This window comes from Maylandia zebra, linkage group LG1, assembly GCF_041146795.1.
Source record: "Maylandia zebra isolate NMK-2024a linkage group LG1, Mzebra_GT3a, whole genome shotgun sequence".
Classification (NCBI taxonomy): Eukaryota; Metazoa; Chordata; class Actinopteri; order Cichliformes; family Cichlidae; genus Maylandia; species Maylandia zebra.
In genome coordinates this window covers 25,771,651-25,785,948 of record NC_135167.1, presented here as the reverse complement: position 1 = coordinate 25,785,948, position 14,298 = coordinate 25,771,651, and the positions used below count along the sequence as shown (strand labels likewise).

General features: G+C 39.1%; 1 protein-coding gene across 2 annotated transcripts; it reads right to left on the bottom strand.

Moving 5' to 3' along the window:
- Nucleotides 1-762: 762 nt before the first annotated feature.
- tdrd3 (tudor domain containing 3) lies at nucleotides 763-14,048 on the bottom strand. Of its 2 annotated transcripts, none has more exons than XM_076883872.1 (14): nucleotides 14,027-14,048; nucleotides 11,073-11,157; nucleotides 9,685-9,750; nucleotides 8,793-8,953; nucleotides 7,485-7,626; nucleotides 7,221-7,292; nucleotides 5,335-5,484; nucleotides 4,871-5,023; nucleotides 4,112-4,289; nucleotides 3,389-3,514; nucleotides 2,031-2,959; nucleotides 1,665-1,790; nucleotides 1,352-1,491; nucleotides 763-1,036 (listed from the first exon to the last, which is right to left on the bottom strand). In XM_076883872.1, exons 4-13 carry the CDS (start codon nucleotides 8,864-8,866, stop codon nucleotides 1,375-1,377), a joined length of 2,067 nt encoding a protein of 688 aa, XP_076739987.1. In that variant the 5' UTR covers nucleotides 8,867-8,953; nucleotides 9,685-9,750; nucleotides 11,073-11,157; nucleotides 14,027-14,048; the 3' UTR covers nucleotides 763-1,036; nucleotides 1,352-1,374. The 2 variants fall into 2 exon arrangements, with proteins under 2 accessions (XP_076739987.1, XP_004543417.1); XM_004543360.4 differs by lacking the exon at nucleotides 14,027-14,048 and adding an exon at nucleotides 13,080-13,288.
- Nucleotides 14,049-14,298: the final 250 nt, after the last annotated feature.

Below are 14,298 nucleotides of genomic sequence, written 5' to 3'. Positions count from 1 at the left end.
TTTATCTGATTGAAAATCAATCCCCTCTCATTTGGGTACTGTGTCATAGTCAGTCCCCTAGAACATTGTCAAGAGCTTCACTTTCAGTTCCTCTCTGGTGGATAGGTTTCCATATTACCAGCTGTTAATTATTCATCTATGCTTGCCTGGCGCCTCAGTTGGAAAATAAAGCAAACCCTTTGGACTAGTGATACAGAATAACACGGTGACCTTTCTGCTGAACCCTGGTGAATTGTCCATTTATCCCCCACTGCTGGTATGAGTGAAACTGGAGCAGAAGGTGGAGATTATTTCTTCATGTGCAAAACGTGTCTCCCACACTGCTCGAGTCCATAAACAGCCAGCAGAGTGTGCGCAGTGCTTGAAGAGCTAGGTACAGTCCCCTTTTGTAATGTGCAAAATGATATCTCTGCAGTGTGACCATCTCTATTACAGCAGGGAGAGATTGTCTTACCATTTGGATTTGCTTCACAGAACACAACAAATTAGCCTGAGCTGCTTGCTCTGGACTCGCAGAGGAGAAAATGTCAGAGGCAAGGTAAGCTGTAAGACAACAACTTGCAAATTTGCTAGGGTAGGTTTGAAAAAAATTACCAAGTCATCAAATAGCCCAAACTCGAGTTAACTTAGAAGCTCAGCTAAAATTAATTGACGGAGTCAAAATGAATCCAAGGACCCCGGAGAAGTTTCCTTTCCACCTCTGCATTAGTTTATTCATCATTAAAATTGAATAATTAAAAGCAAAACGCATTAAAACAGATCTGCTACATACTAATAATAACTGTTTATTCTGAAGCAGCCATTTAACAAATCTTCACAACATGTACAGTAGATATGTCCTTGACAAAATAAACCGGAGCTCATGTCAGTTGATTTTTTTTGTTGTTTTGTTTTGTGTTTTTTTTATTTTATTTTATTGTTGCATGATGTGCGAGCCCTTTTAAAAGTCCTGTATGCCCAAGCCCATCGGGACACTTAAAAATTCAGGAAGCACTCTGGATTGTTGCAGAACGTGGAAGGATGAGGGACACGCACACTGATGGATGAAGCAAAAGACAACAAAGTTATAATTTGTTTGGTTAACAGATTATGTGATATAACAAACGTTATTGTATTTGGGGAATCTCACAAAATATCTCATGACCACACAACTTCAAAATAAACAGATGTTTTACAGCTGTGACTGAAATAAAAGTCTTGAATTTTCCATATCTATTACAAAATTCAAGATTCCCACCACCACAAATAAAAGAAATGAATGGGAAATTCTAATTTATTTTATATAAAACACATTCATGGTTTGTGCTTAAACACCAGTGAAAAGAAAATACATGCTTGCTCATTTATTTACCTGCCCGTGTAAATGCAGAAACATCAATCTCGTGCCCTGGGCGGCTGGTAGTACTGCTGCGTGGGTCGCGTGCGTCTAGGCTGGCCGTCTCCCCCGCGGCGAAACTCTAGTGAACTGTCATAGTAACCATCATCTTCCTCCTGCCATTGTACATTTGATACAGTTGTGATGTGTTACTGTGAGTAATCCACCTAGAACTCATTCATATTTTATCACCTTTCCTCACCTCACTTGATCGCAGTTTAATTAGTAGCTTTCGTTTACTATGAACCAACAAGTTCTGAGTTTGATGGATGTTTCCCTATTTTCTTACCATGACATCAGCATCAAGAGGTTTGATGTTATTCAGGAGGACCTCTTCACAATTTCCATAATCGCTAAATACAACCACAGCCGTGGAGCCAGATGGATGAACGGCATCTATTCTGGCATGGTAGAACTTCACACACACAACCAGACAGAAAAAAACAGAAATCTCATTACTCTCAAATACAAACCTTTGAAAAACAAATCAAAGGCACTGTCAATACAAAACGAATCCCGCAGATTCATTTTTAGAATTTTAAACAACTTAAACTGTCAAACCAGCGCTCAGCCAAAGAAAAAGAAAACATCTTAAATACAGCAGTTTTCAACAATCATTAACTATTGCTGTCTCATACATGTAGGGATGACGCACCTTACTGTCTTCCCAGTAAAGTGCCAGACACTCATCTCCAGGTTTCCACATGTGTTCAGAAATATGACCCCTTTCTGATCCTCGAGGACCTTGTCCTTTGCCTTGACCTCCCCTTCTTTTAGACCCTGGGTTATTAGCATTGTTTCTCTTTGGGGGCGGCGGCTCCCTGTTCGGTGGACAAGACGAGGTTTGTGGTTTGATCGGCCCAGTTCTTTTGTGTTCTATAACGCCATTTTGGAAATGAGAAGGATCTCCTGTTGGTATATAAGAACTCTGTGATGACCCCACTTCGGAGCCTCCTCCCTTTGAGTTAAAGTTTGCTGGCCCACTATCCCTTTGTCGCTCAGGGTGATCCAAATTTGCCCTCTCCATCTTCCCCTTCCTCCTGCTGTTGTTGAAGTCTTCATTTCTGTCTACACGTTTATTTCCTTTTCCGTTCGCTTCACTTCCCGCCAAATTGCTCAGTTTTGATGTGGGTGCCCCTCTTCTATGAGACGCCGCTGACATATTCCCACCACCATCTCCATTTCTGGACCGTTGGTTGTAAGATCCACTAAACTCCACCTGCTGCTGAAGGTCTTTTGAATGAGTGGAAGCAGACACGAAGGAAGAAGGAAAAATCTGATCGTCACGCATCTCTTTCTTGTCAGTTTGCGATCTATCGGACATCCCTCGTGACCACCTCTCCTGGCCCTTCCACTGCTGGGCTTGGCCTGACGTTTGGGGGGTTGTACAATTAGAGAGAGGCTCCTGGCCAGGTTTGGGAAAATCAGTGTCCCTGTGAAAGCGAGGCGGTCTGTCATTCCTTTGTTGCCTATGGTCATTATGCGAGGAGAACTTGGTCTGAGGTGCATCTTTGGTGTGATAGTCTGAGTTGTGGAAATTTCCTTTGTTTTCGTGATGTCTCTGTGGAGCCTGGCTCTTTGGCTCTGATAAAAGCAAACAAGAAAAGATCAGCTGTATTAAGAAGTATGGCAAAACAATAATGGGAAAAATAGTGGAGGGAATACTAACAAGTGCTTGGTTGGTATTTCAGACCAGTGCTGATGTCTTGTTGTCAGAAACATGTCTTAGTTTTTCTGACCTGACAACAGCCATCTGTCTCAGTCTAATCAAGGCTCAGTTAGAAATCAGTAGATTCCTCCTAAAGAACTGGCTTCAAAAGGTGCTACAAACATCAGCCATACTTTTGCTTTAATTTGTGTGCTCTCCCAGAGGCCCTCCCATAAGTCATCCCTACACAGGAACTGGGTTGGAAGTTGCACACATCTATGTCCCTTACACTTTGTCTCTCTCTTTTCCAAAATGATTAAAAAGAAAAAAAAATACACTATTCCACAGCTTGGAATATAACCCACCATCAATGGAGAAAACACCCATTTTGGATTCCAGAAAGTCAAACAATGTGCTCGGTCCAGATGGTCTTCCTCCTGCTCCCTCTTGATCATCTTCATTTCTGGACCTGCCTCTTCCCTTTCCTCTGCCTGAAGAAAACACAGCGAAAAAAAACAAAACATTATTTTGACAAAGATTAAATCGATCAGTTTGAATGTGCACACTTTGTGGTCTCCTGCATCTACATAAAGTATGTGACTTTATCTGCATTAGCCTGCACGTGAGAACTCAACTGAATTTACTTTTAATGAGTTTGTGTTGTACATTTAAAATAGCTTTAGAGTAAACTGTACCAGTAGCTGGTTTGAAAAAAGAATATCTAAGTAATTCAGTGTGATTGGGCAAGTTTCAAGGTAAAACAGGTTGATTTTCACTAATGAAACAGACACAAAGCAATGACTGCATTTAAAACAGAATTTCCATCTAAAACCTTAAGGTGTGCTTTTGAAAAGAGCAATAAAGTGTGTGCCTGCAATTTCTGGTAAATGCAACAAAAAAAAACCCTGCCACAAAGGACCTTTAACTAGGCTGCCGGTGATTTTCATTGCATTTAAAGAACCTCCACATCACTCCTCCAACCTCAATCTGGCTCTGCTTGCTCTGCAGACATAAATTGTTATGCAGCCAAAGTGGGCTAAAGGTGCATCTGGGGCTGTGTGTGTGTATGTGTGTGTTTGTGTGTATACCTCTGGGTTGTGGCTTGTTAGACTCTGCAGCCGCAGGGCCAGGTCTGCTACCAGAAGATCCAGTCAGTAGGCTGTTCAGTGCCACTTCAAGGTTGTTATTATTGTCCATCAGAGCCTGTCGAGCAGCTTCTCTGTTAAAGCCCATCTCCATGATGTGCCTCAGAGCGCGTTCGTCAACCTACCCAACAAATGACAGGAAATATATTTGTTGTATGGAAATCAGAGGAAGATTACATGCATATGATAATTATAAGTACAATTACGAGGTTATAAATGCAGACGTTTAGTGTGACGCACCCAGGAGCTCCCTTTTAAATTCTGTTTTACCTGTGAGAGCCTGTTGGTGTTGGAAACGATCGCAAACACTACTCCCTCGTCAAACACTACAATTTTACGTTCTGTCCTATTAATGTCTTCAACCCAAACCCTTCAGACTAGAGAAACTGGCAGGACACAACAAAAAGCAAGACAAATGGACTGCCACTTGATTGGAAAACCTCACCAGGGCTCCAATCCATTTACATCTCCACAATATTATAACCGATGCCTCACCCAATCTGTGAACCATGAAATAAGACTTCAACCCAGACTAAAGAAACCACAGAAGAACACAGAGCAAGTTTGAGCCTTTAAATTGCTTTGTTACAGTGAATTGGGACTTCAGTAATGTGAGGTAAAGCCATTATTTCAACAACGTTTGTGTGTGTGTGTGTGTGTGTGTGTGTGTGGAGGGTGTTGGATTATAGTTTGTGTTCTCACCAGCTCTCTGTAGTTTCCATCTTGTCTGCTTTCTGTTCTTTCAGCCCGGTCCTCCCGTCTCCTCTGCTGGTAAGACTCTCGGCTCCGGGAGGAGGAGGCAGCATTGGATAAATTGCCGCCTGCATTTCCTCCACCGCCAAATGTGCGGGGGCCCTGACAAGGAAACAACATTAGGATCAATAGAGCTGCAGGGTTGGACAAAGAGAAAAATACAATAAAAGAAACAGAACTCTGCAAATGGCAACGTAATTATGACTTTTAATTTGAAGAGTTACACAACTGTCAAAGGCAATTAAGGTTGAGGTGAATGCCGATAAAGAGCGTATATTTTTAAATTGAGGCCAAATTAAGTCACTTGTGCAGGACGTGCAATCGATAAAGCAGCAAATTTTGCCCGCATGGCAAAAACACTGGTCCCGAAAATTAACAACTGAAAAGCTAACAAGTGATAAAGGTTTGGATACCTCTTTGGTCTTGGCCACCTCAGCAATAGCCGCAGTCCGCTGCTTTTCAAACTCGTCGTTCTCGTCAGTGCTTTTGACCACAGTGTGAGTCTGCAGGGTCTTCCTCTGGTCCAGTTCTCGGCTATCCACTTCATCCTTCCTTGCACACTTCTACAGGGAGAGCGAGAACAAGGCTGCAGAGATCATCACTCGTGTACGCTCTCTTAAGTACAGAAATTAGTGCGCTTGACAGTTTGCACATTTCATGGACTCAAACTAGAACCAGATGAATTCATCTGGTTTTTCTCAAACTTGACTGTGAACTGTATTTAATTTCAAAACAATTACAGATGGTGGCTCGGTGCCAATGAGATGGAACTCATCACTTCCTGCAGCTGTTCCTCGACTGCACCAAGTGATGATTTAGTCACACAGGCCAGCAAATGACCGGAGCAATGATATTTACTTTTGACTAGGTTCAGCCACTCTTTGTTTCAATAAAAATCAAACCCTACGACTATTTGTGGGTATCTAACATAACAGGTTGTATTAAAAATGATATTCGTCATAGTAACAAGATTATGCTTATGTGAAAATGATGAAGGCCTGGATTTCTGTCTTATTTAGTTATCGCTCACATAATAACTCACCTTCCAGTGAGGACAGTTTACTATTTTTAAGTTCAGTAATTTTCTGTTAGCCAAAGAAGAGGCACAAAACCAAAAGGATTTGAGAATGACTAGCAGACAACAGGAAATCTATCTGCATTAATATCATTAGGATCATCATGTAAGTAAAACTGTTTTGAACTCAGAGCTTGAGGTAAAAAGACAAAAAGTCTACCGTCTAATGCCATGTAAACTAAATTCTTCTGACTGGAAAATGTCTGGTAGAAACACACCACAACTACACTTTTAAAAACATTCCTGCTGTGAAGCATGATGGTAGAAGCTCCGTGCTGTGAGAGTGCCTCTGAGTAGAAGCAACCAGAATAAGTAAAACTGACTCAACTGACAGAACATAGATCCAAGCAAAGCGCAAGCACACACATTTGCTTTCCAGCGCCAAATACCTTGGAACAGAGCAATCTAAAGCGACCCAAAGCAGACTTACTCAACACCAAGTCCTGGAATGACCCCGCATTAGTAAATACAGTTACGCAGAAGATCTAGAGGCTGTTAAATAAGTCCCAAATGCTCCCCTGTCATAAAACTTTACAAAGCTTGAGCAAATCTGGAAGGAAAATCCCAAAATCCAAGTGTGAAGCTGATACCAATGCATTCACTTGGAAGCTGTGATCCTAGCCGAGACTCAGACTCAGTCTTTTTTAAAGCTTTAAGTATTCTGTGTATAATAATAGTCGTTAAAAAAAAGAAAAACGTTAGCAAATAAAGCATCTAATTATTAGTGGTTACCTTGACGATCTGCTTTTCATGTTCACAACGCTTAATCTCAGCTGCCCTTTTACATCAATTACTAGAGCTTTTTTTTTTAACAAAAATGCAACATTTAAGCCTCATGTTGCTGGCGGGAGATAACCTGCCACAGGACAGTTTGATTTTTAATTCTGCTTTATTACACACACAGCGATCAAACATTTTAAAGATTCATGAAGGCGTAATTGTTCCAAAAGATCAGAGAGAACATTGCCAAGATAGGGACACTCCTGGCGCCAGATCTGTGTTTAGTTCCTTGCATACATTTATGAGGTTACTGCTATTCACTACTGCCTGGCTTCCATTAAATCACTGCTGAAGTATCATTTCATATTAATGTTCCTGTCTGTATTAATTTTGTTCAATTTTTATGTTATTCTTTCTGGTTTTTGTTCTTCTTAGAAACATTTTTTTAAAATATAATTTTGGATGTTTTGCTTTTTAAGTGAACTATGAAATGTTCTTCCTCACCTGACCAAATGGCACGAAGGGAGGAGGTCCGCCTTCTGCTCCAATGTTACTCCTGCTGTGTTTGGCCAGACTCTGCAGGATGAAGGATAAAGGTACCCCTTTTTTTTTTTTTTTTAAATACAAAACTCAGATAAATACAACCTCAGCAACAGCTAATGATGGCGTAGCAGAGGCCTTTATTACACATTTAAAATGATTACTAAAATATGACTTTTATCTTTTTAGCCAGAGTGGCTGATCCGTCATTAAAATATTGACCCTCACCCTTTGTAGTTCCCACTTCTCCACCATGTGATCAACCTCTCCTCCAAGGACAGAGATTTTTGAATCGTCAAGCAGTAAAAGACCATTTTTAACCTGGACTGTACCAAGAAGCTTCACCTTTGTTCCTGGTGGGGTGTTAAAACTGAAAAACAAAATAAAATAAAAAATAGTAATAGAGAAAACAAAATATTAAGACTGAAACGCAGTATGAATGATATATTTCTATACATTTCTTTTTAAAAAGCTATTAAATTTTAAATATATGTGTGGGTTTACTGCATATACCAAGTCTCACACCCTATTTCGTTACCCATGCCACTTTATAAATGACATGGAGCATTGCCAGCAGATGGGTGGCAAGGCTAGGAGAGACTATTAATAATCCCAGCTGCTCACCCATCCTCATGGTAAATTAAAAGCCCCTCTATCTCATCAGGCCTGATAAGGCCTCTGCCTCTCTCATTAGGAAAGCACAGGGACTTAGAGGGATTTCCAGCTACTGATGCCGGATGCCAAAGCAACAATTAGGGATTTCACTCCAAACCTCTGGGATAGATGCTTCTGCTGCTATCATGATAGAAGTTCACATGATAGCAGCAAATACAGGAATAAGACGGCAGTCATCCTTGATTCAATCACATACAAATGCACTATTCACCCTCAGTGTCGCTACTTAATTGTCATCTCTCTGTACTACATCACTGTCTCGCACACTGAACAGTCCTGTAATCCAGCTCATCCTTCTTTGCCTCTCACTTATGGCCTCACGCACACTAAAGCGGACACTTTCATAAGAAACACTAACCGGCGCTGTTGCTAGCCAGTGTGTGTGTGCCGCTCATAAAGGGGGGATTTGTTCTGTTCTCTCCTCTCTTCCCATCAGGAAGTCAAGGCCCACATTCTGGCCACTCCACCTGTACAGACTGGCTAGTCACCATGGCAGCAGTCACCAAGGCCACGGTAGCTTGGATGGAGATGTAATTAAGGCTAAGAATTGTTAGATCAGCTGCCACGGCGAGGAAATTGCAGATAAAGGGAAAATTCAGACATGTGGTGGGGTGAGAATGTTGACAGGGAGGTGAAGGAGCAGGGTGTGTGCAGAATGTGTTTGCAAAATATGAGAAACCAGCTGAATGCCCCCGATTTGCATCTATGCAGCAAACAGAAAAGCAGCTTTTACATTATCCATTTTTAAATATGAGACAAATAAAAAAAATGTAGGATTTTTTTTAACCATTTATACCCCTTTCACAGATATTTACATTACACTACAGCCTGTTATTTTTAAATGCAACAAAACTGTAATACCTGATCTTAGACAGATGTTTGAACTCCAGTCCAACACAGGTGGTGTGCCCATCTGTCATTTGCAGGCGCAGCATTCGCGGCGCGCCCTGGGACTCCTCGTGGTCTTTAGGAGCTGAGATGTTTCTCACCTTCTGCACCTGGAGGACACATGGACCCTCCAACTGGCCATGTGCAAAAGACAGAAAAATAAATAAATAAATAAAAAAAGAGGTGGCTTGAAAGGCAAATCTGCATGTGCGGAGGAGGATTACAGCGAAATACTGAAAAACCCTCTAGGAGTTTTCAGTATGTATTGAGGATTACTCCAATTTTTAAGGCAAAAAAAAAAAAAAAAAACAATACCTCTTTCCCTGTGGCATACTTAAGTCAGCACAGGTTTATTTATTCCTCAAAATAGCCTCAAGGCTTACATTTAGAGCTACAGCGACCACTGTTGTTGAATGCTTTTGTAAGGACTCTTCGCACAAAGTTTGATTTCTACACCTGGGAAAAGATATGTGTAAATCCTATCTACATTCAATACTACATACAAAAAGTGTATAGTGCAATACAGCGCAATTTATGCATTATATGTACAAGGCAGAGTGCATTACCAGGGTATAATGGGGTGTATCATATTCGGAGTCTGAAGGGAAGAGGAGGTAAATGCACATAAAATTACATGTTTTGATATTTGGGTTTTTTCCCCCCTCCATTTGCTCGATTTTACTTTCATGGGCAAAGAAGTGGTTTCTTGACCTACATTTGTTAGTGTGCTAGGGACATCTAGTGGCAATAATGAAAACTGCAGTTCTAAAGTTTCCTTTCAACAGTGGCTCCAGCTCATCATTTGTAATAGAGTTTCATAAATTAAGCACTGCCACAGAGTTGTAGCAATATGTATGCCACTCACCTTCTCAGTTCTTCCACTGTTGATATCAGATGGTAGATATTTTCGCCCAACAGTTCTAAGATCAGTCTGCAAAACAAAAGCTGCTTTATTAGAATATATATAATAATCATATATTCATGTAATGAAACAATGCACATGTGAAACAAAAACAACAAAACACATTTTTAACTATTCAATCAGATGTAATCTCACTTTTTGTAATCTCACTCCACATGGTGGAGAGAGTGCAACTGTGCACTATTGCAGTAAAACAGTAAAACCAGTATATGCGCCAATGTATGGAGTAATTTTGATATACACGAATCAGGATTGGAGCTCATTGCTTTTTAAATCCAGTCACCACTTTATTTAACCTAGCTTTTTAACAGAATTGTATTTTTTAAAGAGGATTTCATTTTTCCTCCAAACCATAAGAGATCAACATTAAAACTACAAATGTGTCTGCCTCCCAAACCAATTTTACAACCACTTTTTACCGCAGAAAACAATATGTCTGAACAAAATAAGCGCTCCAGGTAAAACCAAAAAAAGCAGCCAGAGTAGCAAAATATCTCTCTAATTAAGATACAATTAAATGCACCATTTTGCTAGCAAATCATCAGTGGCTCCAATTTATTTTTATGCCTAGTCTGACAATGTTAATAACTTTAAGCCCCTACAAGTACCACTCTAAATTTACTACAAGTTGATTAAACCAGGTATGCAGTAATATCTAAAAGTACAGTGTGAGACCTTTCCGCAGCACTCCATGCTAAACCTTAAAGGTCAGTGTTTCTGCAGTAAATGCACTGACTGTGCGTTCTCGACTCGTTCGATACTGCAGGTCAGGTCTGTAGCATCTTTGTCATTCTAGGAGAAGAACCCTATATGAATGTTTATGGTTCCTCTTTAAACATTTTCATTTTGTTTAGCTGCGTATCAAATGAAAAAAATTCTTTTTTTAAATACACAATTATAATTAACAGATAATTCAAATACCCACATTCATTTCATACTATTAAAATGAATAGATTCCTGGTTTCATGATGATTGATGATATAATTTGAGAGGGCAGTCATTGAGTGATTGAAGAGGGAAAAGGATGAGTTATTTCTGGCTCAGAAAGGTGCCTTTTAGGGATGAATAGAATAGCATGAGTGAATGGTTCTGCATAGAGTAACTACAACAGGTTTACTTAGATTCACTTGTTTGGCAGATATTTATGCATGTTTCTGTTATTATGTTTGATAAACTAGTAGTATCTAACAAAAACTAGTAGTGTCTAACCAAACTAGTTAAAAAAATGCCAACTTTTAGTACAATGATGGTGATTTTCCTTAAACTCTAAAACTCAAGGCAAGGTGTTACACGGTAAAAACATTCTGTATATGTGTTTGTGTTGCACTTACATCAAGCGCAATACGAATTATGTCACTATGTGTTATTTTCTCAGCGGATCCTTTCAGTTCTGCTATGCCTTCATCACTGAGGTACCTGCAAGATGAAAAACAGAGCAGAGAATACAAGTGAAGCTGGGAAAGGCTTCAGACAGTCTCATTTCAACATGTTTAAACAGACTGTTATTATAATCAACTAAAACTTATCTAAAGACGGCGACAAATACTTGACTGAAAAAATAAAAACTGCATTTTAGCGGACATTTTTCTCTTAAAAAAGACTGATATTAAAAATAAAATGCAAATGGTAACGTCTTTGGTTTTAATCTTTTTTTTTTAGTTTGGTCAAATTTATAACACGCATGTGGAGGTAATGCTGTATTTATTTATTTACTGTGATGTCAAGCGTCTCCATAACTCCATAAATTGTTGTGTGTTTGTATGCTAATACTTATTCTAAATGTCATACATATTATGATTAATAAATAATCTCCTTTGGGGGGGAGTCAGGATGGGAACCCCAGTTAAAACTCTGCCAAATCAAACATGTGGAGATATCTGCTGCAGGGATCACAGTTGTATTTTTGTATTTTCTCATTTGTTTTTATTTTTATTTCATTTTTACTTTTTGTTTTTAACTAAGTTTAGTTTCAATTACTTCCCATAGTGCGTTTTCTTGTTTCAGTTTAGTTTGTGTTGTCTGCAAATGTTTGGCTTTAGATATGTTTTTATTAGTTTCAGTGTTCCATAAGGTTGTTATTATATGGACGGCATATGTCAGAGGTGAGGTTTAGGAAAATCAGTACACGTATTACTACTAAAAACAGAACTTTTTGAAAGTAACTGTGTCACAGACTTTTAGACAGAGTGTCTCTATAAAAACATTCATCAAAGCCTCTGTATTTTTATTTATTTTAATTTTGCAAGTTCTCAAATGATTTTAGTTAGTTTCATTTTTAAGTCTTTCTTTAAATCTTTATTTTACATAACTAAATTGGGGGGTTTTGCATCTAGTTTTAGTTTAGTAAACTATAATCACGTTAGTGCTGACCCCTTGTGACAAGGGAGAAACTCAAAGTAATTTTACTGTAAGATATAAACAGTACACAAACTAAACAACTCTACTCAAACAGCAAAACATGACAAGTCAAATTAACTCTCCCATCTAATCAACACAATGCAATTACAATTCTACTCTATTACAGTTAATTCATAGTTCAGTATCACAGAAGTTTATAAACTGCTTGCTTCAAGACTGTTTTACAATTCGCGCAGTTTAGCAATAAACTGATTCAGATAACGAACTCACCTCCTTCCCAAAACTAAACTGAATATATGGGAAGAAACAGCAGAAGAAATCTGTTTTCTTTTTATCATGAGTTACGTTCACAGCCTCTTTGATCTGATCAGATGGTGTGCATGACAACAAACGTAAACAACCTCGGGACCACTTTTAAATTAGTTTATCTGTACATTACGGACAGAACAGTTATTATTCATCTCTGTTAAATACATATAAGACTCTAGAAGGGATAACAATTAAGTAAGCAAAACCTGAAGCAGTAAGTGTTTAGAAGCTGCATGTGGCTAAATGCTAGCACTCATGTCTAGCTACTGCAAACTGCTGCTGGGATGTTCTGAGTTTTAAAAGCACTGCATGTTTTAACTATATTAACTTTAATATGAGCCTCAGATTTATTTGATTGGCCCTGCATATGACGTTATCACTGTTTGTTCATGCAAAATGCAGCGCCACACTACGCTGTAATAATTGCATGCTAAGTGTGTATTGCATAGCTAGCGTCATTTATCTCGCTAGTTTGTTAGCCAGCCTCCAGAACAACTAATTACGTTGCAAAAACACACAGAAATCCAAAGTGTTAAGGTAAACCTTGTACTTTAATTTTAAGTTATAAGTACGCTAAATAGTGTTTTTAGAAAACATCAAAGAGTAGTAGTAGTGGTAGTTGTATTAGTAGTACTAGCTAGCTCTTTGAAATTAGCTCACATGCTACCTACCAGCCCTCTTTGGTCAGGGAATCTGTCACATCGGTCATTGTGCTTCCAAACTGCTGATGGAGCAATAAGGACACCAAGAGTTTTAAAGTGGGTTCACTGGAATAACAGCTATCTCGTCCTGTAATTCATATTCTGCTCCAGACAAAGCTCGCTAATATCAGTACTGAACGACTCTACGGTACATACGTCACACAATGACACTGTACAAGTACGGAGTGCCGTGAGGGTCTAAATAGCGTTTATATAATTTTTTTTCATATGATAAAGCAAAATCTACTTGTCATTCAGTTTAAAGGACATCCGTTTAAAAGAAGTATGACAAACAATATAGACTCTAAGACATGCGTATTAACGATCAAGGAACTGACCTCCCAGCCCATTGTTCCTTCAGTGATGCTAGTTTCAGTCATTATGCAAATATACTGTTTATAAGCCTGGAGAAACCTGCTGTTAGATGAGACCGAAAAGGTCACTTGGATGAGTGATGAAACGTTTCTCCCACTGAAAACGCTATGAACAGAATCAACTTTAGGGGAATATAGACTCTGGTCACCTTATTAGGTACACCTGTTCAGTTGCCCGCTGTAGCAGATATCTTATTCAGCAGCGATGCATTTAGGTACGTAGACACGGTTAAGATAATCTCCTGACATTTAAACTGAGCATCAGAATATTAAAGTGACTTTGGCTCCAGCAAATAATAATAATAATTTTTTTTAAAAAACTAAATAAAATAGAAACTAACCAGTGAGCAGCAGTTCTTTTGGTAAATGCGTTTTGTTGATGCCAGAGGTCAGAGGACAATGACTAGACAGCTTTAAGCTGAAACATTAATTAAAATAATCACTCATTACAAGACTTATGCAGAAGAGGACCTCTCACTCCGTAACACATCACTCCTGTCAGCTAAGAACAGTAAACTGAGGCTACAGTTCACACGGGCTTACCAAAACTGAAGAAACACCAGAAACATAAACGTTGCTTGGTCTGATGAGTCTTGATTTTTGTCTGTGAGAAGGTTCTTAGTCATTCAGGTCATAGTAATCTAAGGAAAGAAAAGCATTTTGGAGTTCTTTAAGTTTCTTGTAGACGTTTCACCTCTCATCCGAGAGGTGTAACATTTTGGACATTCATATTTTGGACAGAGAAGATAGTTTGAAAGAGGCGTGAAAGAAGCCATCTACGTCCACTGTGAACGACCATCTTTGAACAGAGGGCG